Source organism: Monodelphis domestica, chromosome 2 (assembly GCF_027887165.1).
Source record: "Monodelphis domestica isolate mMonDom1 chromosome 2, mMonDom1.pri, whole genome shotgun sequence".
Classification (NCBI taxonomy): Eukaryota; Metazoa; Chordata; class Mammalia; order Didelphimorphia; family Didelphidae; genus Monodelphis; species Monodelphis domestica.
Window position 1 is genome coordinate 542,593,691 of NC_077228.1, and position 27,816 is coordinate 542,621,506.

At 63.9% G+C, this 27,816-nt stretch overlaps 1 protein-coding gene across 1 annotated transcript; it reads right to left on the minus strand.

The window, feature by feature from the left end:
- Positions 1-1,446: 1,446 nt before the first annotated feature.
- Positions 1,447-27,816, minus strand: COL6A1 (collagen type VI alpha 1 chain). The gene is made up of 35 exons (XM_056814590.1): positions 27,524-27,816; positions 27,092-27,221; positions 23,879-24,079; positions 20,815-20,974; positions 19,815-19,943; positions 19,694-19,714; positions 19,522-19,542; positions 19,373-19,417; positions 18,590-18,643; positions 17,132-17,176; positions 17,000-17,026; positions 16,474-16,500; positions 16,343-16,387; positions 16,105-16,158; positions 15,272-15,334; positions 14,242-14,304; positions 14,095-14,148; positions 13,978-14,013; positions 13,599-13,661; positions 12,880-12,942; positions 12,120-12,182; positions 11,905-11,967; positions 11,672-11,722; positions 11,489-11,524; positions 11,165-11,227; positions 10,714-10,779; positions 9,950-9,985; positions 9,232-9,268; positions 7,946-7,954; positions 7,316-7,449; positions 5,786-5,895; positions 4,694-4,877; positions 4,361-4,547; positions 3,957-3,986; positions 1,447-3,091 (listed from the first exon to the last, which is right to left on the minus strand). The coding sequence occupies exons 1-35, from the start codon at positions 27,615-27,617 to the stop codon at positions 2,469-2,471; spliced, it is 3,087 nt and encodes a 1,028-aa protein (XP_056670568.1). The 5' UTR covers positions 27,618-27,816; the 3' UTR covers positions 1,447-2,468.

Here is a 27,816-nt window from a genome sequence, read left to right on the forward strand (position 1 = left end):
AGGAGGAGGAGGAGGAGGAGAAGGAGGAGGAGGAGGAGGAGGAGGAGGAGGAGGAGGAGGAGGAGGAGGAGGAAGAGGAGGAAGATCAAGAAAAGGAAAGGGAAGAGAAAAAGAGGGGAGGAGGAAAGGGAGAGAGATTTGAGGAGAGAGAAGGGAAGCTGACCGGGGGCTGTGTCTGCACTCTCTGGGGATAGCAGTCAAGTTGATGGATGGAGTACCTGGGAAGAGCACAGCCCAAAGGGGCGGAGATGAGGCCATTCTGGGAGCAGGGACTGAAAGGGAGCCGAGGCTTGGCAACAGGGGGAAGGAGGAACTTGGAAGGGCAGGCAGGGAGCCCGAGGGTCGAGGGAGGGTCTCTCTCTGGGAAAAGAGACCCGGCTGCCCAAGGGGAAGGGCTGGGTCTCTGCACCTGTGTGCAACAAACGCTGGAGGGACTCTCGGCCCATGCGCCCGGCAGCGACCTTATGGACTTGAGCTCGGTGAGGACAGGCGCGTTTCTCCTTAGGCCTGGCGCCTAGTGCAGTGACCTGGGAACAGCAGGGTTTAATCCCATCCACATGGGCAGCCCCAGGGAAGAGGGATTGTGCACAGGCGGGAGGAGTGTGAGGGAGAGGGAGAAGCGAGGCCCCGGCCGCCATTTTCACCTGGCCCAGGGCCCTTGTTGGGCTCCACCCAAGGGGGCTCTCCCATAGACGCCCCCACACACACACCTTGGCTCCGGCCCAGAGGCCCTTATGGAGATGGAGCCTCCTAGGACTGGGGAGGATTCTGTTCACCTGCGCCATCCCAGAGCACAGGCAGCGGTGGCCAGGGGGGCTCTCTAGGGAGATCTGGTGCTCAGAGGAGGTGCCTCGGCTACCCTGTGCAGCTCAGCACAGGGCAGCATCATGGGAGACTCAAGAGGCCCGAGGAGAGGCTGGAGCAAATGCGCCAGGCTGGCCCGGGAGGAGTGGTTGCCGGTTAGTTTCTGGCCTTTGAGAGTGGCACGAGCGAGAAGGAAGCCACTGGAAGGGCAGAAGGGAAGGAGACGGGACCTTCCACCCTCCTCCCCTGGTGGAAGGCTTCTGGCGGGGTCAGCCAGAGAGAGGCCTGCACATCCCGGGCCGAATGGGGTGCCTGTGCTCCTGGGGCTGATGGCAGATGGAAGGAGGAGGGGGACGGGGTGCCGTGCAAAGGCCCGGGGAACCATGGTGGGAGACGAGGGGAGAGGAGACGTGCTCAGAGCTGGAGCAACAACGTCCATAGTCTGCACCGTTGGCAGAGCTGATGGAGCTCCCCAGCCCATACCCTACTGGAGTCCGCGGGACCCCCACAAGGGGCGCCAGAGCTCAGGTCAAATGCTTGGGGCTGACTAAGGGGCCGCCTGCCCGCCGCCCCCCATCCTTCCTCCCACTTCCCTTTGGTGGGCAGCCAACACGTTCAGATCCTTATAGACGACTAGGCAGAGGCTGTGGAGAAACATTTATTGGACAAATGGTTGGCGTGGACACGACTGAGCAGAACACGGGAGTGATCGTTCAGCGGGCAGAGCAGGGCACACTATTTACACGGGAGAAGAGCTGCCGCCGCTGCCCTTCAGGGAAACGAGCCGTTGACTTTGCACAAGTTTTCCGAAAAAGAAGCATAAAAGGAAACCCTTGCAGAGCGCGAGCTCCGCAGGAAGGCTGAAGGCTCGGCCGGAGCCTCTGAGCGAGCGAGGCCGGACGCTGGAGCAAATGGTTTGGGAATGGCCATCGTAACCGCCAAGAGCTGGACGAGCCCCTCATTTCCGGGCCTCGTGCCCTGCTCTGTGCCTTGAAAGCCCGGAAGAGGAAGCACCGGCACGAGACGGGCATCTCCGACGAGCCCCCCGACTGGCTGGTGACGGCCAGCTGTGGCTTCCGCCTTCCCTGCAGGCTGGGGACTGTTTCACTGGGCCCGCCGGGCCCTGGTCCTGGGCCTTACAGAAGCTCGGGGGCTCCAGGGGAGGCTCCACGGACCCGAGAGCCCTGGAGCGGACGTGGCAAGAGCCGCCCGGGAAGGATGGATGAGCGCATCCTCCGAAGCCACCTGGCCGAGCCACTGCAGGAGCACCGATCCCCCCAGGGAGAGAGCACCATCGGCAGGGATGCGGCCGCCGCCCGTTTGCCCAGGGCAACAGTTTCCTGCTTCGGGCCGGAGAAAATGGTGGCCGCAGGGGGGGACTTTGCTTTGGCAGCTGGCGCTGGCTAGAGCCGGGAATGAGAAGAATCGCTGCCGGGACTCGCGTGCAGAGACGGAGCTGGGAAGCCGCGAGCGAGGGCGGAAGAGGGTGCAGGAGACGTGCAGAAGGCAGTGGCGCTCTCGCTTCTCTCAGGTCCGTCCACGGGGAAGCCGAGCAGAGGACGGGCCACGTCCTCGCCTGTCTGTGCGGGTCAGTGGGGGGAGCACCAGGGCGGGAGAAGACTGGACAGCAGGCTCTCCGGGAGGGACGGTCTCGCCCCTCCGCCTCAGTCGAGGGAGATCTTTCTGGAGACCGTCTGGTAGAGGACGCCCTGCAGGAGGGACTGGTAGTCGGGCACCCGGAAGAGGTGGCGCTCGCCGTAGGCCACGTCGTACTCGGTGCTCTTCCCCGTGACGAGGACGCGGATGTTGGGCTCGTTGACCTGTCGGCCCACCACCAACACGTAGATCTCGATGCCGGCTCTCTGGGCCTCCTGCACGGCCTTCTCGATGGCGCTCTCGGTGACGCCTTGCGAGTTGCCGTCAGAGAAAAGGAGCACCTTCCTCTTGGCGCGGTCCGAGGAGGATCGCCGGTAGAAGGCGGTCACGTAGCGAATGGCGTCGTTCACGTCCGTGGCGTCGTTCATGAAGGCCATGCTGTCGATGTGGCCGGCCACCACGGTGTAGTTCTGCAGGAAGTTCAGCGCGTGGCTCTCCGGCCTCTGCTGGCCTTTGCCGCTGTACTGGACCGCCGAGAAGCGGACGTTGTGGGAGGGGTCGGCCTTTTTGGCGGTGAGGAATCGTTCGGCCAGACGCTTCACGAAGCGCTTGGTGGTCTCGAAGTTGTGCTTGCCCACGCTGGCCGAGCTGTCCACGAGCACCGTGATGTCTGTCGGAGACGTGAACTGGACTGCAGAGGAGGAGGACGGCGGTCAGAAGGCCTATTGCTCAGAGACATTGTCTTCCTGCCCCCCACCCCGGCCACTCAAGGGCCAGAGAACCGGCCCCAAGGGCCAGAGAACCGGGCCGCAAAGGCCAGAGAACCAGCCCCAAAGGCCAGAGAACCGGCCCCAAGGCCCAGAGAACCGGCCCCAAGGGCCAGAGAACCAGGCCCCAAGGGCCAGAGAACCGGGCCCCAAAGGCCAGAGAACTGGGCCCCAAGGGCCAGAGAACCAGGCCCCAAGGGCCAGAGAACTGAGCCCACTCAAGGGCCAGAGAACCAGCCCACTCAAGGGCCAGAGAACCGGGCCCCAAAGGCCAGAGAACCAGGCCCCAAAGGCCAGAGAACTGGGCCCAAGGGCCAGAGAACTGGGCCCAAGGGCCAGAGAACCGGCCCCAAGGGCCAGAGAACCGGGCCGCAAAGGCCAGAGAACCGGCCCCAAGGCCCAGAGAACCGGCCCACTCAAGGGCCAGAGAACCAGCCCCAAGGGCCAGAGAACTGGGCCCCAAAGGCCAGAGAACCGGGCCCCAAGGGCCAGAGACCGGCCCACTCAAGGGCCAGAGAACCGGGCCCCAAGGGCCAGAGAACCGGCCCACTCAAGGGCCAGAGAACCGGGCCCCAAAGGCCAGAGAACCGGCCCACTCAAGGGCCAGAGAACCGGCCCCAAGGGCCAGAGAACCGTCCCCAAGGGCCAGAGAACCGTCCCCAAAGGCCAGAGAACCAGCCCCAAGGGCCAGAGAACCGGGCCGATGCCCAATACCAACAAGCCCGGGGTAGGCATGCCTGGGAGTGCCCACACATGCACCCACGTGGCCAAGAGGGAGCCATTACTCACTTGGACAGGTGTAGTCCGGGCACTTCTTGTCTGCAAGAGAGAAGAAAGAGCGCTGCTCTATCCCTTGCGCAGCTGCCCCTTCCGGCTTCGCCTAGCTCAGACCCGCCCGCCCGCCCCTCGGGCACCTTCCCTAAGCGCAGAAGAACCGGCTCCTGGCTGCCCACCGAGGCCACCTCTCGGCTTCCGCCACCCGCTCTAAGCGACGTCCCCTCCTTCGCCCGTCCCGCCCGGTGGGTTCCTAACTCGTCCCTGGACGTCCTCTTCTCTTCCTTCTCAGACGGGGCCTCGCGCGCTCCTCCACCCCACCTCCGAGCCCCGTCTGAGCCCTCGGCCTCCCTCCCCGGGAAGTGCCGCCTCCCCGCGGGCGACCCCACCCAAGGCGGTTCCCGGGGCGGCCGCCTCACCGATGCAGATCTGGGTGGTGATGTTTTTCAGGAAGTTGTCATCGAGGAGCTCCGCGTAGTTCTCCTTGACCAGGGAGATGCCCGTCCTCTTCCCTGGGGAGCTCGTCTGGCCTTGGCACGAGATCTCGTTCAGCTGGTCCGGGCTGGCGCTGCCCCCAAACAGGTCCTTGATGCCCAGGGAGAACACCTGCGGAGAGCAAGGCGCTCGCTGGGCTTTCCTCGCCGACAGGGCTTCTGCCTTCAGGGTGGTGTCCGGCCGAGGCGAGCTTCGGCCTCCCCTGCCCGGAGCCCGTGGACAAGGCAGCTCGCCTGCACGGGGCCTCGGGGCCTTACCACGACGTCTGCTCCGCAGAGCACCGTGAGAGGAGTCGTGTCTCGCTCGGTGTCCGACCGGCCGTCCGTGATGACGAGGGCGATGCGCTCGTTCTGGGTGGGGGGCAGCAGGTTATTCCTGGTGTACTGAAGGGCCTCCCCGGTGAAGGTGCCTCCGGCCAGCCACTGGAGCTTCTTCACTGCCCTGCATGGAGAGGAAGGTTAGAACCCGAGCCCTCTCCGTTAGTCCTAAGGGCGGCCGCTTCATGGACGCCGTCCTCGGCACCCGGGGAAGGCAGAAGCCCCGGTGCGTCAGCCATCCTAGAACGACATTCGGCCCAGAGAAGAGACCGTCCCGGCCCTACCGGGGCCGAGTCCCCCTCCCTCCCCTGGCCGCGGTCCCTTGGACATGTGCACCAAGCTCCACAGGGCCAGGGTGAGGGGAGAAGCCGGTGGCCTGTCCTTGCCCCCCCGGAAGAGGGCCATCGACCTGGAGAGACAGAACGGCAGCTCCCCGAGGGAAGCCGCGGTCCTCCCTTTGCCGCTGCATCTCATGCCAAAAGGAGTTCCGGGCACACAGTGGGCGCTTAATAATTGCTTGGTAATCGACCAATTGAAGGACGCCATCACTCTGTCTTGGACAAAGCCCTAGCAGGACGGCACGAGGCAGCCAGCACAGAGCTCTCTGGGGCTCCTTCTCTCTCTCTGCCTCTGTGTGGTGCCGCCCCCATTCGCCTCTTTGGGGAGGGGAACATTCGGGGCCTAATATTTGTTTGGCTCCCCTTGAAGAGGAACAGAAACCGGCGCCACGGCGCATCCCTCGAACATCTCTCAGGAGGCGCGGCCTCCTCACCGTCCGGCCCCCGTGTGGCATCCGCCTCTACCCTGGGACCGGCCCGGCCCGCTGCGGGGTCTATTTCCAGTGACCTAGTGGTGCGTGTGTGCGTGGAGACCTTTTCTCCCAGAATGCCCATCTCCAGCCCCAGAGTGACAAGAGGGCGCTCCTTAGCACTAGCCCTCCTGGGGTTGGCCTTCTGCCGCTGCTGGGACGCCCAGATCCTGGCCCACGGGGGAGCCAGGAAGTGGAGAGCGGGGTGGGGGATGGGCACTTACTCTTTCAGGTCGTGGGCGTTCTGGATGTTGTTGTCGCTCAAGCTCACGTGCTCCTGCATTTGGTTGTGGCTGTACTGGACCACCCCCGCATGGGACTCGCCAGGTTGAAACTAAAACAGAGTGTAGAAAGCGGAGATGGAGTCAAGACCAAGATGGCGGCACTTCCTGTGAGGCAGAGCCTGAGTTGGCTCTCTTGCTCCTTTCCAACTGCTCCGTTGTAAACGGGGAGAATGACTGAGAAACCCCTCCTAGACGCCATCACTCGGCCTCCTGGGCATGCTCTGGCTGCTCCCCCTCACTCGGGGCTCTCATTATCCAGCAGCCCTCCTTGGGACAGGAAGTGGATGTCTGGCCTGGCCCTCCTCAAGCTCTGTGGCCTGGAGGCACGGCTTTAGGGCTCTAAACTGTGGCTCTGCTGACTTTCAGCCACAGCTGCCTCTTCTGGGAGACAACCTGGGCGGCGCTCCTGGTCACTCGGGCGCCATGTTGGTTTGGTTCAGAATTCCATACGCAGCCTATCTAGATCCCACACAGAGCCTGGCCAGAGGTGCCTGCGGCCCCCTTCAAGGGGTCCAGTGCAAATATCCAGGCCTCCGGTTTTCAGGAATTGGGGTCAGGCGGAGGCTTCAGCCCAGGTCCTTTCCGACATTGTTGAACAAATTCAGGAGGTCTAGTGACCCGGGCAGGCTGGGCGGGCCTTCCTGTGGTCCCGGGGGAGGGGCTCCTCCCTCCCCCGTCTGGCATTCTGAAAGGCTGTCCTTGGAAGGAAGGGACCCGAGGGAGAGATTCTGGAAATCGGGCTGCCAGTCAGGTGAGGCCTGGGTTTTGAAAGCCCATTTTTGCCTGTCCCCGAGAAGCTAAGCTCGGCTGGCCCAAGCGGCCGGGCCGCCCGGGGCGTTGGCCCTCCTGGGAGCTCTTCAGACAAGGAGAGCGCGGCCTTTTCTTGGCGACGTTTGCTGTAAGGGCCTTTACGAGGGGCTGGAGGGCAGAAGTCGCCTCCCTTTGTCTGTGGCCTCAACCACCCAGCACTCAGGAGGAAGCACTTCATAACCATCATCTTAAAGGGAGCTGGTCTGCAGCGCCACACCTGATTTTTCTTTTGGGAATGGCGTCGTGGAAACCCTTTACCAACATGGTAACCCCATCTAAATGGGGGTTAATTACCATGTCCTGTAATGACAGGGCATGGAAGTGGAGGCCCTGACCATCTCTTGGTGTTTGGGGGAAATTACATTGGGCCTTGCCATCTGTAATCTGAAGCCAGCAGTCATTGTGCACATTACTAGGCACAAGGCCCACAGGCAGGCTAAGAAATCTACTGATGGAAGGGTTCCCTGGAAGAAAGGAAACCTCTTTGTTGAAGAACAAAAGGAGAGCCTCTAGCCTGGGGCATTTCAGATAAATCGCCTTGAGGGCAAGAAGAGGGGGTAGAAAGCTCCTTCTGGGGAGGGCAGTGGGAAGGCCCAAGGCCGCGGCCTCTGGGCGCCTTCCCAAGAACTCTGCCATTCCAGGAGGATCCCAGGGCCTCACCTTGACCAGCTCATCTCTGCTCAGCCTGTCGATAACCTTGACGATGAAGTCCTTGGCGATCTCGAAGTTCTGAAGGCCGATACTTTCTGAACTGTCCAGCACGAAGAGGATGTCGATGGGGCCACACTTACATTCTATTCCAAAATAGGAGACATCAGGGGCATGAGCAGATCTGGCAAGCCTTCATGAGGCTGTGCCTTGGCCATGAGTCACGCTGAGACTAAACCATCCTGCCCTTGCTGGGGCTCATCACCCAGTAGTTTGAGATTCCCAGAATTCCAAAAGCCAAGAAGGAAAGAGAAATCTGTCCCCTTCTCACGCCTTCACCACTCTTCTAGCAGACCCGCTGTTGGGTGGGCGACGTTCTCTATTGATTTATTACACTCTTGCTGCTCTTCCTAAGAGTTGGGAAGCCTGTGCGTGCCAGGGATGCTCTCTTGTCTGCCAGCCTTGGCCCCATCCCAAGGTTCTAATGCATGGATCTGAACGGTCTGTCTCACTGTATGCCTGAACCTAACAACCCCTGGGAGGGCCAAGCATCGAATTGCACTCTGTGGCCCCGATGGGTCCGGCTGTATCGTAACATGTAGAACGCGAGCTTTAAAGGGTTGTAAAGGGGTCCATACTCACCACAGCATGCTAGGAGAAAGAAAAGGAAAGAGGCAATTAAAATACAACGATGACTTTAGGCTGCTTTCGACTAGAAAATGGGACAGGCTCGCCAATTTAAGGAGCATTTTCAGTTTTCTCTGCATCTACTCTTGCCCTTGATTGGGCCTCCCAAGGCAGAGAGGCCCCTGCTTTGGAATTCTGGGATTATCCTGCATCCTCCTTGAATGGGGCCGATGCTAATACCCATGGATTCGTATTCTGGAATTGGGGTTAGTTAGGGTGGATGCTTCAGCCCAGGGTTCCAGAGTTTGGGGAATCTTGCCATGGCGTGACAGGCAATTCGAAGCATGCCGCTGGCTTCAAAAGGAGTTCTAAGTCCCCTAAGAAATAGCCCCTCGTCTGGGTGGCTCGGGAGAGCGCAGACAGAGGGCAAGATAACTCCTGAGCCTTCACCTGTGCCTTGCGTGCACATGCTGCACCCACCAGGCAGCTTTTCATTACAACAGACACGGAGAAACCATCAATGCCTCCTGCAGACACTCACTAGACTGCCGGCTCACCCAGGCCAGAGGGGTCAAAGCCAGTGCATGTGGGAAATAGTTAACCAAGTAAATAAAAATACAGCAGAACAGATAATGCTCCTAGTGGCCTTCCAAGTCAATGGGAGACCCAGTTCCTGTTTGAGGTTGACACCACCGAGCTATGGCGTTGCCATTTGGACTGAAGTCAGGACTTACTGGCCAGTGACAGTCACTAACATGACCAACTGACAGTTAACTAGCTGCTCTAGGACCGGTCCAGGGAATTGTCCTCCCTTTTCATTGAGCTTGCTGGGCCATGTTGTTAAAGCCACCCTTTGGGGATCTATGCCATGACAGCCGAGGCCACGCTTATTCAGCATGGAATTGTGGGGAAAGCTCAGGGCAGAGAATCAGGAGACCTTCTGGCTTACTGGCTGCGTGGCCTCTGATAAGTCATCCTACCTCCATGAGTGCTTTACTAGAACATCTCGGCTAGTGATCTCTGAGAGCTGTTCTATGATGATGGACGGGCAAAGCTAGAGCCCGAGGATTTCCAGGGAGGGCGTCTGCATTGAGGCTGATCTCGGGGGCAAGGATTGTTTCAGCTCTAGCTTCCTTCCTGGCCCTGGGCAGGTATGTGGGCCACAGAACAGGCTTAGGAAAGAGTCACTGATTAAAGGAGGGGCTGGCTTGAAGAACAGCGCTCTCCCCCTCCAAAGCACACACACAACAAGGAAGCGGAGACACTCTCATTCGAGTCACAGGCAAGAAATGAACACTTACAGCACATTTTCATGATTATGTCCAGGATTTCACATTCCTGGGGTGGGGAGAGAAAAGAACCATCACACCAAAGCCAGGGGAGCACCCAGGGACCTCCCTCATAAATGCATGAAGTGGTGGCCCTTGAACACCCTGGTGGGCATGTAGCCACTAGGCTGCTTGAGACTCGAGAACAGTGATGGTGAACCTTTGAGAGACCGAGTGCCCAAACTGCCCCAGGTGAGCCTCCTGCCTTAGCCCAGACAGGGGAGGGGGGAAGCGCTCCCATTGGGCTGCTGGGCAGAAGGGTGGGTCACATGAGAAATGTCCTCAGGTATGTGTGGAGAGGGAGAGGGGGAGGGGAGCAGCCCCGTCCAGTATGCATGCCATAGACTTGCCAATAACCAGGCTTGGGTCTGGCTAGAACCATAAGGCCAGAGAGCCTTGTATCATGGCTCTTCCTCTACAAGGACTTTAGAGCTCAGGTCCGCCTACATCCCTGCTGATGCTTAGATTCGCATCTTCTGGAACTCTGTGACCCTCAAGCCTGGTTCAGGTCTTAAACCAGCCCCTCCCACCCCCAGCTGGGAAACAGGGTGACAGTATGGGCTTCAGTTCCATAATGATCTAAGGTTGCACTGACTTTGCCAGAGTGAGCTCTCTCCCAGTTCCGGGGCCCAGGCCAAGAGAGAGGAAGCGGCTCGGGGAAAGTGGCCGAGAGGTGGCCAGATTTACTTACATCTGGTCCTGGAGGCCCTGTGGGTCCTGGGGGGCCCTGGAGGAGACAGAAAGTGTGAGAAAGCAACAAAACCAGGAAAGAAACTTGAAGAAGGAGGGAGCCAGGAAAACGGGCCATCGAGCTGCCCCCCAAAGACAGAGTTGCAGAGTGAGGGGGCCAGTCTCCCATAGGAACCCTCAGAAGGCCTAGAGAATAGACTATCCACAGCTCCAAGACCAGTGCCCAGAATGCTGACTGATTGATCGGGGAGTGAATCTGGACTCCCCAACTGTTACCTCCTCCCTCCCTCCCTCCCTCCCTCTCTCCCTTCCCCCTTCCTTCCCTCCTTCCTTCTCTCCTTCCTTCCTTCCTTCCCCCCTTCCCTCCTTCCTTCCTTCCTTCCTTCCTCCCTCCCTTCCTTCCTTCCTTCCTTCCCTCCTTCTTTCCTTCCTCCCTTCCTTCCTCCCTCCCTCCCTCCCTCCCTCCCTTCCTTCCCTCCCTCCTGTCCCCTCTCCCCAGATGGGCCACGTCAGACAATCCGCGGAAGTCCGGCTGCCCCCCGGGACCTCATGCCACTCTCTTAGTTGGCAGGGGTCTCCCCGACGCTGTCTGGCTCCAAGGCCAGGCATCAGAGCCAGTCTGCTAGGAGTCGAAGGAGGCCCCTCCTGGGCTGCCGGGACGAGAGAGAAGAGAGCGAAGGTGGCCCCAGGCCCTTCCTGGCCCCCTTCTTCCCTCTCTGAGCTTCCTGCACCTTCTCAAGTCCTCGGTGCATGGACGCCGCTTACCGCGGGGCCTTCCGGGCCTCTGTAGCCTTTGGCTCCTTTAATTCCGGGTGGGGAAATGTCATTGTTCTGGAAGAAAGCCAGAAACGTCCTCGTTTGTCCAGAGAGCAGGGACCCTTCCGGGATGGCCGACCCATCCTCCAAGGCCGTCCTTCTGTCCTAGAAGGACCCCCCCCCCCGCGGGCTGGTGTTTCCCTGGAAGGCCAGCCAGAGGGGTGCCCCAAGGAGCCATGGAAAGGCCGGGGTTTGGCGTACGGGCCAAAGGAGAAGGCACCAGCCTGGACGGGTATGACAGAGCGCAGCTGTGGGTCAGTCAGGCAGCCCCGGTGAGGCCCAGGGTCCATGGGAGGGCGCAGAGGGGAGGAGCTCAGGAAGAGAAGGGACAGGCAGAGCGCTACGGGGGGGGGGGGGGGGCTCCTCGGGGCGTCGCCGCCACGGCCTGCTCACTACTTACGTCCTCGCCAGGGTCACCAGCCTCTCCTTCGTCCCCCTTGACGCCGGGATAGCCTTTACTGCCCTGTCGGCGGAGAGAAGAGAAGCCGCCTACAGTTGGTGCTGGGAGGCCCTCTGAGGCCCCCACTGAGCAGTGGCTGGGGATGGGCTGGGAGGGCGGCCGGACAGTGCCCGCAGGGCCGCCTGGGCTTGTCTTGGCGCTCCAGCCGGGTGGGGGAGAGCCGCGGGCCGGAGACGCCCGGGCCGGGGGCCCAGAAGGGGACGAGGGCGGGTTCGGGGAGACCCGGAAACTTCACGGACCGGACGTGAGGCCGGCGATACTCACGTTGATGCCGGGGGGGCCCCTGCTGCCTGGATATCCCTGCGGGAGAGGAAAGGGGGGAAACGTTTCACCAGGCCGGGGGGCGCCCGGAGGGGAGGCAGGTGCCCCCTCCTCCGGGCAGGGGGGCTGGCGGGGTCAGCGAGCTGCCCAAGCCATTGAGGAGGGGGAGGGGCGCAGGACACTCACCGGAAAGCCTGGGAAGCCTTCTGTCCCATTCCCGGGGGGGCCATCCTCGCCCTAGAAAGGAGAACAGAGACACCCCAAGAATGGCCGGGCACTAGCCGGCAGCTCACGGGGGGGGGCGCCCCTTCTCCTTCCCCCTCCATCGGGGCCCCCCCAGCTCCCCCCTCGGGGAGCCACTCCGGCCGGCGGCTTCCCCTCCGGGCGTCCCTCCGTCCCGGGCCGGCCCTCGCACTCACCCGCTCGCCCATCAGACCGGGATCTCCGGGGGGACCCGTGAGGCCGGCAGGTCCTTGGAGACCCTGCAAGGGGGAAGAAGTGTGTCGGGCCCGTCCGGGTGCGAGTTGTCCGGGGCCGGGAGTCCTCCCAGGCAGGCGAGGGAGGGGGCTCGGCTGGGGGGCACCAGCGTCGGGGAGCCGGGGGGGGGGGGGCAGCGTCGGGGCGGGACACTCACCTCGGTCCCTGGAGGGCCCTCGTCTCCGCGGTAGCCCTTTGGTCCGATGGGCCCGGCCTCGCCCTGGGAGGAGAGCAGAGCAGAGCTGGGTGGGTCTCTGGGCGCCCCCCCCAGAGGGGACACTCAGCCGAAGGAGGGGGCCCCTCTCTGGGGTCTGCCCGCCGAGCTCCGGCCAGAAGCGCCCGGGCAGCAGAAGGGCAGAGCCGGGCGGCCAGGAGGCGCCGAGTGGACGCCGAGGAAGGCCTGGGCAGGGGGCGGCCGGAGGTCTCGAGACCCCTAAGAAGATGGGGTGGGCGGGGAGCCCTCCTGGCCCCGCCCTTTGCCTTCCCGTCGTGCCCTGGGGGTGTCCCAGCACAGGCTCCCCCCTTCATGGAGGAGGAGGCAGGCTCCATGGAGGCCCGACGGGGCAAGGCCTCGAGCGGAGGCTTCCGGAGGCTCCCTGGACGGGAGGAGGCCTGCGCAGCCCCCCCAGGCTCCCTCCCGACCCCCCCGGGGCTCCTGATGCCCCCCCCGGGCCTCGGCCCAAGAGAGCCAGAGAAGGGGGACGCGCCCCTCCTGAGCGCCCACGTTGTGCCCACCTGGCTGGCTCTTCCCAGGTATTGGGGCTCCCCACCGGCGGGCCCAGGAGTGAGCAGGCTGTGGGGCGCCCCAACATTCGCCGAGTCCTCACGCCTCTGGGAGGGGCGACCAGAGGAGGAAAGCTGGGGGGGCTGGGGGGGCCTTTAGACCGACGGGGGGGGGGGGGCGGGGCGGGGCTTACTGGGTCTCCGGGGACGCCGACGGGTCCTTCCCGGCCTTGGTCACCCTGCGGCCCCTGCTCGCCCTGCGGGGAGCGAGAGAAGCTTCCTGAGGCCGTGCCGAGCCCTGCCCTGCTCTGTCCGAGGCCTCCCTCCGGTCTGCCCCCGCCGTGACCGTCCGGCACTGGTCAGGCCTGGCGCCCCCACGGGGGCCCCTTTGCTCCCCCAATTCCCGTCACAAGCCTCCAGGAGCGGATCCAGCCTCCTCCTGGGTCTGCTGGCCTCTGGGCTCCCCCCAAGCCTCGCCTTCAGGACGGGACCGGAGAGCAGGTGGGGGCCTCCACGCAGGGACGCGCACACTGTAGGTGCTTAATAAATGCTGGCCATAGGAGGGCCTTCCTCTGAGCCCATCCTGGCGCCACACGCTACCCATCCCCCAGCAGGCCACAGGGGAGAGGGAGAGGGTCACTGACAGGCCGGATGGAGAGGGCGTGGGCGGGTCTACAAAGGACCAAGGGCGGAAGCAGAGGGTGCAGATGGAGCTCGGCCTCGGTCCCTGGGAAAAAGATCCCGGGGCTTCAGCGGCCCACAAGCTTCACAGGAAGGAGCCACGGGGGAGGGAGGGAGGGAGGGGCGCGGGTCTGGGCTGCCGCGATGGCTCTCGGCCCGAAAGGAAGCCCGACGGGCCGCCCAGCCAGCCCGGCCCACCCGCACTAGGGACGCGAAGCTAAGGCGGAATTACCGGGTCGCCTCTCGGCCCGCGCACGCCCGGGGTTCCTCGTGGGCCGCGTTCTCCAGGGCCGCCCTGTGGAAAAGGAGGCAACGCTGAGCGCTGGGGACGGCCGAGGAAGCAGAGACCCCCCGCTGGGGAGCTCCCGGCCCAGCCCTCTCGGCCACTCGGCCGCCTGGCCTGACTGGGCGCCGCGGCTGGCTCCGGCCCGACCTGTCCCTCTTGGCCGCTGGCCGGGACGAGGGCTGGGCTGGGCTTCCTCCCGGGGCATCCCCTGGACCTGGTGTCCGTGGACAGAGGCCTCAGGAGGGACCCGGCCCTGCGGCCGGCCTGGGACAGGGCCTCTGGCCTACGCGCGGGGGTGCCGCCCCCAGAAGGCAGCCGGGCTTACCCTTTCTCCGGGGGGGCCGTCGGGTCCGGGATTCCCCTAAATCGAGACAGGAGAAAGGGCGTTCCGGGGGGGCCTGACCGGCGGCCGGGCCCCCCCCCCGAGAAGCCCCGCACTCACCTCGTCGCCTTGCTCGCCCTTCTCTCCGGCGGGGCCCGGCTCTCCTGGCTGACCCTAGGACAGAGCAGAGAGGGCGCCCACGGTCGAGGCGGCACCCGACGGGCCGGGCCGAAGGAGCCGCGGAGCCTGGGCCGGCCGTGCACTTACCTCCTCTCCTGGGAGCCCCGTGTTTCCTGGCCTTCCCGGCTCTCCGTCCTCGCCGGGGGCGCCCTGGGAAGAGAGCACAGGAGGCGTGGCAGGCGCAGACGCGGCACGCGGCACACGGCACACGGCACACGGCACGCAGAACACGGCACGCGGCACACGGCACACGGCACGCACCGACACGGCACACGGCACGCGGCACACGGCACGCAGAACACGGCACACGGCACGCGGCACACGGCACGCGGCACACGGCACACGGCACGCACCGACACGGCACACGGCACGCGGCACACGGCACGCAGAACACGGCACGCGGCACACGGCACACGGCACGCGGCACACGGCACGCGGCACACGGCACACGGCACGCAGAACACGGCACACGGCACGCGGCACACGGCACGCACAGACACAGCACGCGGCACGCGCAGCCTCGCCTCCGAGAGGCCCGAAAGGCCAAAGCGAGGGGCGCAGGGCTCTGCCTGCGGGGGCGGCGGTGCTCCTCCTCCCTCCTGCTCCGTTAGGGGGGCTGAGAGACCCCCCAGGGCAGAAGAAGGTGCAGCACGAGGCCCCCCGGAGAGGCCTCTTCGGCTAACTGTCCTGCAGGGGCTCCTCTCGGAGTCGGGGCTCCGCCTGCCCTCGGGCTGCCCCTCAGGAGGGGTGTCTAGGCCGCCCGCCGGGCACAAATGGTGCCGCTTCTGCTCGCCCCCCTCTCAGCCACTCGCAGGACCCCTGTTGCGGTGCATTTTACGCCTCCGCCAAGGACACTTTGGGGGAAGAAATCGTCTCCCCGAGATCCGAGGGGCGAGGCTGAAACTTCCGGCCTCAGTCACTTAGTCACTGAGAAGGGAAATGACCTGCGTAAGGTCACACGGTCAGGAGGCGCCAGAGGCAGGACTGGAACTCGGATCTTCCTCACTCCACAGCCCACTCTTTGGCCACCGTTGGGGAGGGATCGCCCACTTCCAGAATTTCTGGTGGCCCCCCCTGGCCAGGGGGGAGGCAACTTGGAACCAAAGCCGCGGCTTACCTTTTCTCCTTTCGGTCCAAAAGAACCCGGGTCTCCCTTGGGCCCGGGGGGTCCTTCTGCTCCCTGCAAAAGGAACGCGGCCTTGTCACGTCCCGCCTCCCGTCCTCCGGCCTGGGGGCCCCTCGGGCCTCTGGGCTCTCCTTCTGGGATGATTTCGGAGGCTCACGCCTCATTACAAGCCAAGCGGCCGTGGCCTCCATCTACCCCCTCCGTGCCTTTGGACAGGCCGTCAGCGCCTCCCTCCTTCCCCTGCGGGCTTCCTTTGCTTCTTTCTAGCCCCTCTCCAGGGCGGGCGGTGGACTTCCCGGAGGAGGCATCCCCACCTCTACCTCAGCACCACGCACACGTTATCTGCCCTCCCTGGAGTGTCCCCAGCAGGGGGCCTGCCCCGAGGGAGGCCTAGCCGAGGGTGGCCGCCATTCGGAGCCTCTTCAGAGCCTCCGCTGCTTACTGGACAGAAGGGGGGGGCCGGAGCCCCTGGGCAGGGCCGCTGGGGAAACTGAGGCTCTGGGGAGCCAAGCGAGTGCCCGGCGCCCTCGGGCTGCTCAGCGCGAGGAGAGCCTCCTGGGAGACTCGGCGGCCGCCCACGGGAAGGGCCACGCAGCGCCGGCCTCGGCCTGGGACACGGAGGCCCGGCGAGGGCCGCGCTGGGAAGCCTCCGCGGCTGGGGGCGCAAAGCCGGCTGTGGTGGGCCTCAGGAGGTGAGCAGGCCTCCGGCGGCCCCAGCCTCCGCCGGGGAGACTGAGGCAGGCCCAGGAAGGCCGCGAGGGCCAGGAAGCCTCCCCGACGCCCCAGAGTCCCCTCATCTCCACTTGGGCCGCGGGAGAACTCACGTCGAATCCCGGGGAGCCCTTGCAGCCCGGCAGGCCGGGGTATCCGGCTTCACCCTGTGAGGAGAGCGAGAGAAACGCCTGAGGCGGCCGGCCGGCCCGCTCCGGGGGGACCCGGCTCCCCGCGCCCCGGGAGGGTCCCCGGCCCGGCCCCCGCCGCGTCGGCCAGAGCACTTCCTGCCGGTGGCGGCTTTCCTCGCGTCCTGGCCCGCCCAGAGCACGCGGGCCCAGCGAGACTGACCTTCTGCCCGTCGATGCCGTCGATGCCGCGCTTGCCCTTTTCACCCTGCAACGGGGAGAGGCCAGGAGGCCGTCAGGCCATGGCGCGGCCGTGCTTGGGCCCAACAGAGACCAAGAACCCCCAGTACTGACCTTGTAGCCCTTGGGTCCTCTCGAGCCCTGAGAACAGAGAGGAAGAGGCCTGAGGACCCCGGCGAGGCAGGATCCCGCCCGATTCCCGAGAGCCCCCCTGGGGCGAGGGGCCAGGGAGGCCTGCCCCCTGCCTGCTGGCAGGACTCGAACCTGGGACCTCCGCCTCCAGATTCACCTAGGTCCCGCCCTCCCGCTGGCTCATGATGGGGATTCTATTTGGGAAGCATCCGGGCTCCACTCTCCACCAGGAAGAAGGGAAGGAGGGAAGAGCAAAGTTCCTGCCTTTCCTTCCCCTCCTCGGAAGCGAGAGGCTTTCCAGGGAGCATCCAGGCTTCCACTCAGTCCTGGAGTGCTTGGGGGGGGGCTCAGGGGGCTTTAGTGTGGCCTTCCAGGGGGCCGGACCCAGCAGGCTTGCCATGATGGGGCCTGGGGAGACGGCCAGAGACGAGCCATCTGCGGCTGACCCGTGTCCTGGGCCACGCCAAGAGGGAGAATGAGGACAGGGGAGGGGGGGTCCAACACTTACCTTTTCTCCCCGAGTTCCTTTTTCTCCCTAGAGATCAAAATGGAAAGAGGAGCCCACGGTCATTGCCACACCAGGAGCGTAAACACGCGCGTGCCCAGGAAACGCAGCTTCTGAAAGCACGTGCCCACGTACCTTCATTCCTTGGTAACCCACGGGTCCGAGATCGCCTTGTCTTCCCTAGGAGAAAGAGAACGGGACCCAGACTGGAAATCTCCCAGGGGAGAGCCTCTGGCAAGCTTCCCTACGGAAGGCCCTGCCCTGGGAGCACCCTTATGTTGGCAAGAGCCAGCTTTCCTGGGACCCCAGGAGGCTCTTGACTTATTCATTAGCCCAAGAGAAAGAGAATGAAGAGAATGACATCGGACTCCTGCCTAGTCAGGCCGAATGAATAACGAACACTTAACTCAGCAAACGGATCACAAGTAAGATGGAACACTAATATTTGAAATACTTAATGGATGGGGCTGCTTTAAGGGTGGGCCGAGGGCTCCTAGTGAATCTTCCACAGCTGGGTAGAAAATGGCTCTAACAGGAAGTTCCTGTTCCTGCCTTAGCAAGCAGAGGAAAAGCGCCACAAGTCTGTGGTAATGTGGCGCTATCATTCCACACCCCAAGCCAACGCAGAGGAAGAGACAAATGACAAGGATACGCTACGGCTCTTTTGGATTCTTCATCAAAGCTTTGAATCCACATTCTTAGGGGAGTGGCCCACACTTTTCTTTCTCTGCCTTATCCTTCCCTGGTTTGGCTCTCAGGACTCAACCTGTCACTTTCTAAGCCACACTTCTCCATGCTCTGGACACTGGGCTCAGGGCGTTGGGAGCTCCCCAGGAGAAGGGAAGCCCCTGGGACTTCTCCAGGACAGAGTAACGGGAAGGGAGGGGAGCTGCGACGTTGGGCAGACAGGTTAAGTAGTGAGGTGCCTGAGGGAGCAGGGAGAGAGCCCAAGACAGAATCCCTGAAAGCTCTCAGGCTCCCAAATGGAAAAGGGAAAGACAGCATCTCCCTTGTCTGCCCACAAACCGCCTGCTTGGTCATCTTGCTGACCCTGTTTCTCGGTGGGGCATTTTCCACTTGGGCTTCCCGGGGCCCTCCCCGCTGGGAGAGGCCGGCTCAGAGCGCACCACCTTTTGGGAAGGGGGGCTACATGGGGCTTGGCCTGGCGACAAGGTCTCGTGGCCGATGGCCTGCCTTCACCTCCCGCTCCTAATCCTGCTGAGTGGACAAAATCCTGAGTGGGAGGGGACTCTGCAGCCTGGCATGATTGCTCCTGTCTGCCTGCCATTTTTATTCTCTCTCCCTGGCGTGCTACTCTCGTGGGAACAACGACTGCCCGGCTCGGGGGTCCCACGTTGGGGGGCCCCCAGCACCAGCTGTCGATCCTGTGGCTTGAGATTCATTGAGGCTTCGGCCATGGTCACTGCGTGCCACCCGCCTTCCCAGGGTGCCTAGCACTGAGCTCCCGGGCTAGTCCTGCCGGAGGCACGTTTGCATTCACTGCTGCCAAAGGCCACAGCTGTTCTCGAATCCAGCGCGCGTTGCCCACCCCGAATAACCCAGAGCCCCCGGCCAGGACCTGTGGGCACTTACGGGCTCTCCAGCTTCCCCCTTTTCTCCAGGAAGTCCCGGCTTTCCTCGTTCTCCCTGGAACAGAGCGTGAGCGGCCATGAGACGAGGCCTCCAGAGCGGCTCTCGGGGATCCCCGCGGTGAAAGTCCCCCCGAACCCCGCACTTCCGGGGGCTCATCTCCTCCGGAATGGGAGGGGGCTTCGACGCGGCTTCCCTCGCGGTCCTGGCTGCCGCCTCCCGCCCCCAGCGGCCGTGGTCGGGCAGCTCTGGTGCCCTCAGCTAGAAGGCTCTGCCCACTGTGCTGGGGGCTCCCAGCAGCCCCTGCGCCGTGTGAGGCCCCAGCCCGGAGACGGGGACCTCAGAAGCGGCCTCGCTCGACTCCCTTGGTTTACCGGGGAGGGACTTGGCCGAGGCCACCCGCACAGTAAGGGCTCCCTGCCAGCAGCCTTCCTCGCGCTTGTTTACCCCCTTTGCCTCGCTCGTCCCGGCTGCGCCGCCGCGGAGCCCTCCAGGCAAGGAGTCGGGGGGCCCAGAAAGCCCCCAGAATCCAGGGCTCTCCAGGCCAAAAGGGCCTGAACAAGGAGCCCGCTGACAACACCCCCAAGAGGGGCCGTCCAGGGGCTGCTTGGAGACCTCCCATAATGGGGAACTCACTACCTTTTGGGGTGGCGGCCCCCTTCCACTTGGGACGGTTCCTGCTTAACCGCGGGGATCTCTTTGGCTCCCCCACGATGCCTTCGGCTGTCCGCTGGGCCTAATCCCATTTTGGGGTGGCCTCGTGTCTCGGGGGGCCCCCTTCCTCACCTCGTGGCCGGGGTCCCCACGCTGTCCGGGAGGTCCTCGGGCGGGCTGCAAACGGAGCAGAGAGAGGGCCGGTCAGCGTCGGGCTACTCACCGAAGCGGGGGGCCAGCCCCCAGGGGACACTGAGGGGGCAGCGGTGCGCCCCGCTTACCTGGCACTCGAAGGAACAGCACTGGAAAGAGAAGGAAATCCAAGAAGTTAGACCGGAACGAACGGCGGAAACAGCCCCCAACAGTGCCCGGAAGGCTGCCCTGACCGGCCTCCCGGGGGTCCCTGGCTAGCTGCCCCTCCTGGCGCCCCGACGGCGGGGACGGGAGACTCACCACTTGTTCCACGTTGTCTTTCTGAAAAGGGAAACGGAAAGGGGGCGTCAAGGGCCACCCCGGCCCCAGGCCCAGCCGCGGAGTCTCGGGCCCGGCCCGCCCGGCGGAGCGGCCCACTCACAATCATCTTGATGATGGTGTCGATGGTCTCCTTGATCAGCTCGGTGGAGTCGCGGCTCAGATCCCAGTCGGCCGCCGTGAAGTTCCGCCGGTACGTGTGGTCTGTGGCGATGATGCTCAGCCGGGGCTCCTGGGATCCAGGAAGACGGGCCGAGTGAGCGAGGAGGTCTGGCCTCCCCCGGGCCGCGGAGCGCCGGCTCCCCCTCCATCGTCGGGCCCCGAGGAGGCCGCGGGACGCTGCTCTCTGGGCTCTCTTCCTCCTCGGGGGGCCGCTAGGCCAAGCTAGGGGCGGCCCCACCGCCCCCTCCCCCTCCCCCTCGTCTGTCCCCTCTCTCGCCTGCTCAGAGCCACAGTCAGGCTGGGGCCACGAGGGGAGGCGCGAGCAGGGCCAGACGGCATCTGCCCCCCGAGTTTCTCATCTGGGCCACGAGTGAGTGACTCCGACGGGGAGGTGAGGCCCCCCCACCTTGGGGGACTCTATGGACCCCCGTTTGTGACGTGCCCGTTCTCTGTTCTGCAAACCAACGCAGGGAGAGGTTCAGCCCCAAATGAGTGTCGGCGCCTCGCTGTGACCCTCTCTGCGCCCGCACCGGGGCTGACCCTCGCCAGCCGGGCAGAGGTCGGCGCCCTCCAAGGATCCCGGCCCTCCCCGAAGGCCGAGCCCAGCGGGGCGCGTGGCTGCGGGGTCAGGCCGGAAGCGTCCCGGGCCGGACCAAGGCGACGTCTCTCATTCGCTCCTAGCAGGGGCTGCAGGGGCCAGTCAGGGACCGGCAGGAGCCAGAGGAGCTGCTCAGGGTGGGCGGTGGAGGCTCCGGCTTCCCCCAGGCCCAAGACAGCTGTGGGAGAGGTACGGAGAGCCGCCCTCCAGGAGCGAAGACGCCGAGCGAGGCCCCGATGGGGGACGGCTGCAGCCCCGGCAGGCCGGTCCCCACTCTCGAGCCCAGCCTCCCTGCCGCAGGCCCCTCAGCCACCTCCACCCCGAGTGCTGGCCCAGGACCTACCAGGTGATCCGGGGTGATGGCCACCGAGAAGACCTTGATGCCCAGGTGCTTGGCCTCATTGACGGCGTCTTCCAGGCCGCCGCAGGGCTCCTTGTAGCCCTCCAGGGGGTGGCCGTCGGTCACCACAATCAGGTACTTGTTCTCCTTCAGGTGGGACCCCCTGGGACGGGTCAGAGGCACAGTGAGGGCTTCAAGGCCCCAGACCGGCCCCACAGGGTTGCCCGTCCAGCCACACGGGGCCAAGCCGGGCCGGAGCTGATGCACTGCCCAAGGGATGCTGAGGAAGGAGATGCCTGACCCGGGGACGGCAACGGCGAAGGCGAGAGCGGGAGCGGGAGCTCCCCCGGGCCCAGGTGGGACAAAGGCGTCGACCACAAGGGCTGCGGCACGGGTGGGGTCCGGGAGGCAGCCACCCCCCCCCACTCAGGGAGGCTGAGGCATGGGCGGGGTCCGAAAGGCGGCCCCCGGCTCAGGGAGGCTGAGGCAGCAGGTGGGGGTCTGGGAGGCGGCCCCCCACTCAGGGAGGCTGCCTGCTGTGAAGGCCACCGTCCAAGAGACTCCCAGAGCCCCCAGACTGGGGACAGCAGCCAGCTGGGCTGCCCACAGGGCTCCACTGCCCGGGGGCTCGAGCCTTCCTCATCCTTCCTCTGCCGTCTCCCATTGCTGGGCCTGCAGGGGCGACCTAGCCACGAGCAACTTCAAACCCATAAACCCGATATGGGGCGGAGATGGGGGAGACGACGGGAAAACTGGGGACGTGCCGGCATCGGGCCATGAGGGCGCCGCTGGGGGCGGGACCGGCGTTCACTGAGCGGGCCAGAAGCCCCCAAATCGCCGAGTGCACAACCTTCTGTGGGGCCTCGTCCCAGCCCGGGGCCAGAGAGGCTTCTGCCATGGGCCTGGCCAGAGGACTGTCGCCCCGAACCACGCGGGCGACACTGGGAGAGACCCTTCGCTGGCTTAGACCACTGCGCTGGCTCTAGGGAAGGCCCTTCACGGGAGAGCGAGCAAAACTACGGACTGCGGGCGCACCAAAGTGGGGGGGCACAGCTGAGTGGGTAGAGAGCACCCGAGGCCTTTGGATTGATCGGTTGTGTGTTTATGGGCTCTCCTCTGCCTCTCCGTCCCCCCCCCCCATTCTCTCTCTGTCTCTGTCTCTGTCTCTCCCCCACCTTTCCTCTCTGTTTCTCTGCCTCAGTCCATCCCTTACACCCCCCACATTCCTCCTCATAGGACATACCACACACATGCACTCACGCGCACACTCACACACTCACACGTTCACACTTTCACACACGTGCACACTCAAATGTGCACACATCCGCACACATGCGCACACACGCACACATGCACACACACTCACACCCACACATACACACACTCACACACATACTCACACATGCACACATTCACACACACGCACACACGCACACACTCACACACACTCACACACGCACACACTCACACACATGCACACACTCACACCCACACATACACACTCACACCCACATACACACTCACTCACACACATGCACACACTCACACACACACTCACACATGCACACATTCACACACACGCACACATGCACACACTCACACACACTCACACACGCACACACTCACACACATGCACACACTCACACCCACACATACACACTCACACCCACATACACACTCACTCACACACATGCACACACTCACACACGCACACACTCACACACATGCACACACTCACACCCACACATACACACTCACACCCACATACACACTCACTCACACACGCACACACTCACACACATGCACACACTCACACCCACACATACACACTCACACCCACATACACACTCACTCACACACACGCACACACTCACACACATGCACACACTCACACCCACACATACACACTCACACCCACATACACACTCACTCACACACATGCACACACTCACACCCACACATACACACTCACACCCACATACACACTCACTCACACACATGCACACACTCACACACATGCACACACTCACACACGCACACACACACACTCACACTCACTTACGCACATACATGCACACACATCTTCTTATGGCTGGTGACAGCAGTTCCGTCTTCCTCTCCCCCCACTGAGCCTCTGCTTTGCTGCCCTGGCCGAGGCCCTTTGAGCCAATTGGACATAGAAGTGGGGCTGGAGGAGAGCTTGGGTGGTCCATGTGGGAGGTGTTAGCTGGTCACGGGTTCTGCTCCAGCTTCCATCTAGTGAGGAGAGCATGACTTCCTCACCGACCCACTAGGGCTGAGTCTCCAAGTGTGGACCATCCCAAGCCCAGCCCAGTGGCTGCTGGTGCTGCCACAGCAGATGGGCCCACGGACACCACAGTCACACTGGGCCTCCATAGAACAAGGCCTGTCCCCACCTCCACCTTCCCGCTCCTCCCTCCAAACCTGCCCTGTATTCTAGGCCTTCCCTGGGCCAGAACTAGCACTGGGTCCCAAGGCTGGAAGCCACAGGAAGCGCCATCGCCTCCCGCACGGGGCACCTCATGGGCTTCGCCTCCTTGGCGCTTTGGGTCACCTTCAGGAGTCGGGGCTTTCCTGTCCCCAGCTCAGACGTGCCCAGCATGCCCTGGGGGGACGGGGCAGAGCCAGGATTCCGTCTGTGGGCCCCGACGCCAGGTCTGGAGGGCTTTCCAAGGCTCCACGTGCCCCAATGCCACAACACTGCCCAGTGGTGCCCTCGCTGGCCCCGGGTTTGGTGGGACCCACCCGAGCTCGTTCCCTGACCTCCCTCCCTCCCCTGGCAGCAGCCTTCGAGAGCCTGCGGGACCCTCCAGTCTGCGAGGAAGCACAACCCGAGTGGCATGTTCAGGGCCCGCCAGCAAAGAGAGTCTGACCACGGCCATCCCATCATTGTGGCCGTCCCTCCCGCCGAGTTGTGATAACTCAGGATCGAGGTCTCCCTGGAGGCGGCATCCCATCGGAATCCTCTTACTAGGCATGGGCCGAAGACACAGGAGGGGACGCCCAGAGGCCCCCCGGGCCCTCCCCAAGCCCTGACCCAACTCACCCAATGAGCAGCTCCTCGATCCCCTGCTTGATGGCACAGTCGGTGTGGGTGCCCTTGCCAATGTACTTCACCCCCCTCACTTTGGCCTTCAGGCTGTCCCGCTCACTGGGCATGGACCTCAGCTCTTGGATAACCTCCACGGTATCGCTGTAGTGGAGCGCTCCGGCGTTCCACACCAGATTCCGGTCACATCGGTAGTACCTGGCAAGTCAAGTGGGCACGTCGGCCGACCCTTCCTCACACTGCCCTGGGCAGCCTGCTGCTCACCCTCACTGCCCGTGCTCTCTCCCCCCTGCTAGGCTCCCTCTCCCCCTCCCTCCCCTCTCAAGGCTCCAGATACTCTAGGGGAGCAGTTGGCGCCTCATCGTGCACCTGGCAGCCCCGAGGGATGAGCAGGACAAGCTTCTGGCTCCATCCTGGGAAGCCCCCCTCAGCGCCTCCAGAAGAGTCCGTCGGAGCCCCCCCGGGCTTCCCAGCTCCCCTTTCCACTCTCTTCTAGCCTGCTCTGGAGGCCCGGCTGCTCGCTCTGAAAGTCGGGCCTGGCGGGCACCTGGGGTTCTTGCAGCAGGGGGTCCTGCCCCATTTCCTCCCCAAACCTCAGGCTCCCCGAAGGGGCTGAGGCTGGTGCTGCGGGCCACCCACTCCCCAGGGAGAGAGAAGGCCCAGATTGCCCATCTCAGCAGGGTGAGGAATGCAGCAACTTCAATTCCCAGCCGTGAAAGGAGGGAGGAGATGGGGCGGCTCGGAGCGGTGGGGAATGGGCTGGGAGGGCCCGAGAAGGGAACAGACAAGAGCTCCCGAGGAGGGGGCTGGAGGCCTGGAAAGCGGATTGGGCCCAAGTCCTGGGAATTCACATGGACCATAGAGGGGGGTTGGCCAAGGTGCCAAAGACATTTCCAGGGAACCCAGCCTCCTCCCTCCAGGCTGCCCGGGCAGCCCCTCTCTTGGCCAGGGTTCTCCTGATCTCCTCCCTCCTCCTCCTTCAATGTGGCCGGTGCGCCCTGGGCCGCTGCCTTCTTCCCCTCCATCCACAGGACTGTCTACAGCACCCCAGTCCTGGGCCCACTGGCTAGCCGGGCCTTGAGGTCAGCACGTCTGGAATGGAACTCCGCCCGCCATCTTCCCTACGTGCGGCCCTCTGCCTTGCCCGCTTCTCTTCCTGGGCCCTGGCCCTGCTCGATGTCCCCACTCTTCATAAGGACTCTCCCCCTCACCTCCCACATCCACCCTGTGGCCACTCTGTTCAGCCACGTTACCACGTCCACACGTGTCCAGGCCCTTCTCCCTTTTCTCCCCGACGGGCTAGTTCCCTGCCTCCAAGCCCTTCTCCACACCAACGTCTGAATGCTCCTCCTATTGCTCTGTCACGACTATGTCTGAATGCTCCTCCTATTGCTCTGTCACGACTATGTGGAGATTCTTCTTCTACCCCCAAACTTTCCTGTGGCAGAGGGCCAACTCTAGGCCCTGGCGTTGAAGGCTCAGCAGTCTAGCCTTATGCCCTTCCTGAACGCTGTTCCGGACCCCTTGGACTGCTCTCTGTCTGTCTGTCCTCACCCTACGCTGCCTCACCTTCTCTCTTCTGCCCACGGTGCCCCTGTACACCGGAATGGATTTTGCCTTTTTCTCCCACTCTCCCCAATGGGGCAGTTTAGAGGCCTCCCCCATTTGAAACTGTCCATGTGGATTCCTGCCCTAAATAGTTAGCACACATATATCCAGACGTACATCCATGTAGACTTACACCCATGTAAATATGGGCACACATGTAGGAGTGTTCCATACTGAGCTGACACTTTTCGTTTTCATTGTATTTGTGCCTTTTCTGGGTCTCCCTGACACTCCTGTCTCCCGTTATCAGTCTTCAGTGGGGGAGAGCCTGCTGCAGGGTTCTCAGAACCACTCAGTACGGGCAGGGTAGAGTTGGGGCTAGATGTCCGCCTTGGGATCCTGGGAGCTGCACATCTGCTCCCAGGACTGCCTCTCCTCCCCTACGCGCACGACTGTGCCGAATGGCCTCGGCTCCGGGGCTGAGGGGCCTCATCTGGAAGGGGGGGGGGCTCAGGGGCCTCATCTGGAAGGGGGGGGCTCAGGGGCCTCATCTGGAAGGGGGGGAGGGGCTCAGGGGCCCCAAAGGCCTCTTCTGGCTCTTGCGAAAGGAAGCCATAGAACTCGCTTCCACATTGCCGGCCTGCTATGTAATCAGCCCCAGCCCAAAGAGCGCGTTGAGGGCCTTTCTGGAAGGCCAGCTGGCAAGGGGATGGAAGAGCCTCGACTCAAGACAATCTGCTTCCTTGGTCTCGGGACCCGCCGTCTGTCCTTCTGTGACTAACTCTGCCCCTCTGGTGCAAAACCCAGCCTGGGTGGGCACTCAAAGCCCTTCAGAGCTGGCCGGCCTCTTCAGCCCCCTCTCCATCTCCCCTTCACCTCTGTGCCCCCCCAGGCCTGGATCGCTCTGTCGTCCCTCCTTCCCCCGACTTCTGGCTCTCCCGGCTGCCTGTGACGTCCCCCTCTGGGTGTCCCTTCATGCTTGACTGGGCCTGGCCTTTGGGAGGCCTTGGTGAGCTCAGGAGAGATCTGCTGTCACACGAGGCCCTCCTCTCGGACCCCAACGGGAACAAGCCCGCCACTCCCCTCACTTCACCGAGGAGGGAAACTGAGGCCCAGCGGCTTTTGGTGACTTGCGGAGAGATCAGCCATTGAAGGCAGCTTCTCTTCAGCAGGCACCGTGCCAGGCACAGGCATACGGTGACAAGAGGGGAGCCCTTCCATGTGGCACCCCAGCCAGGTGTCAGAGTAGCTGGCACTAGCTGTGATGGCCACACCCAAGGCTGTAACTGCTCCCCGCAGTGGATGGATGGATGGATGAATGATGGGTGGGGGGTGGGCGGGGGAGTGTGGTCATCCCCAAGCACCACGGGCCCCTGGAAGACCCCACCCTCCACCCCGCTGCCAGCCTGGCCAGCCAGCTGGCCCCACATTGCTAAAGGAGGGCTGCCCTCTTCAGGAAGCTCTGAGAACTGCAGGGGCCCCTGTTCTGGGCTGCCCTCAGCTCTCCCGTCCTGGAGAGGCCCCGCGGAGGCTCCTGGGACCAGAGAGCCAAGCCAGGGGGGCCAGGAGTCACCCAGCAACCCCGGAGCCCGCTGCCGACACCCCTCCACCGCCTTCGTTTGACAAGCGGGGAAACTGAGGCCCAGAGCCGCCCCCGCTTACCTGTCCACCAAATTGTCAATGAACTGGTTGGTGAAGTCCTTCACCTGGTCCACGAGGCTCCCGTAGGGCTTCAGCCGCAGCGCCACGCTTTCCGACGTGTCCAGGACGAAGAAGAGGTCCACGGGGCAGTCTGGGCCGAGGGAGGGCAGGCTCAGGGAGGGAGCTGCGCTGCGCTGCGCTGGGGGGCGGCGGCGGCGGCGGCTCCACGGCCTGGACGGGGAGGTGGGAAGGGGCGGGGGGGGGGGGGGTCCGGAGGGGAGAGCTGGCCAGGAGGAGCTGCCTCGTCCGCTGGTCCCCGGGCGGGCCCGAGAGGAGCCGCGCTCGGCGGCCGCCTCTTCCTTCCCTCGCGTCCAGCACGGCCAGCTGGCGGGAGGCGGCCTGGGCAGGGAGCGGAGTTCAGGTCCTCCTCCGCGGGCCGCGCCAGCCACTTACCTTGGAAGGCGACGGCTTTCTGCGAGAGGTCCTGAGCGGCCGCCCAGCTGCAGAGCCACCAGCCCTGGAGGAGCAGCGAGAAGAGCCGCCTCATTCTGGCTGCCTCGGGGGCCGCCTCTGGGAGGGGGACGAGAGAGAACCGCAGAGGACTGTGCGGCTCGGCGCGGCCGGCAGGAAGGAGAGGAGGAGGAGGAGGAGGAGGAGGAGGGCGGCGGGCCGGCGGCCGGCGGGCGGGCTTAGCCGCTGGAGCTGTTTCCAGGACCCTGCAGGGGAGGCTGTTTGCTCTCCGCAGC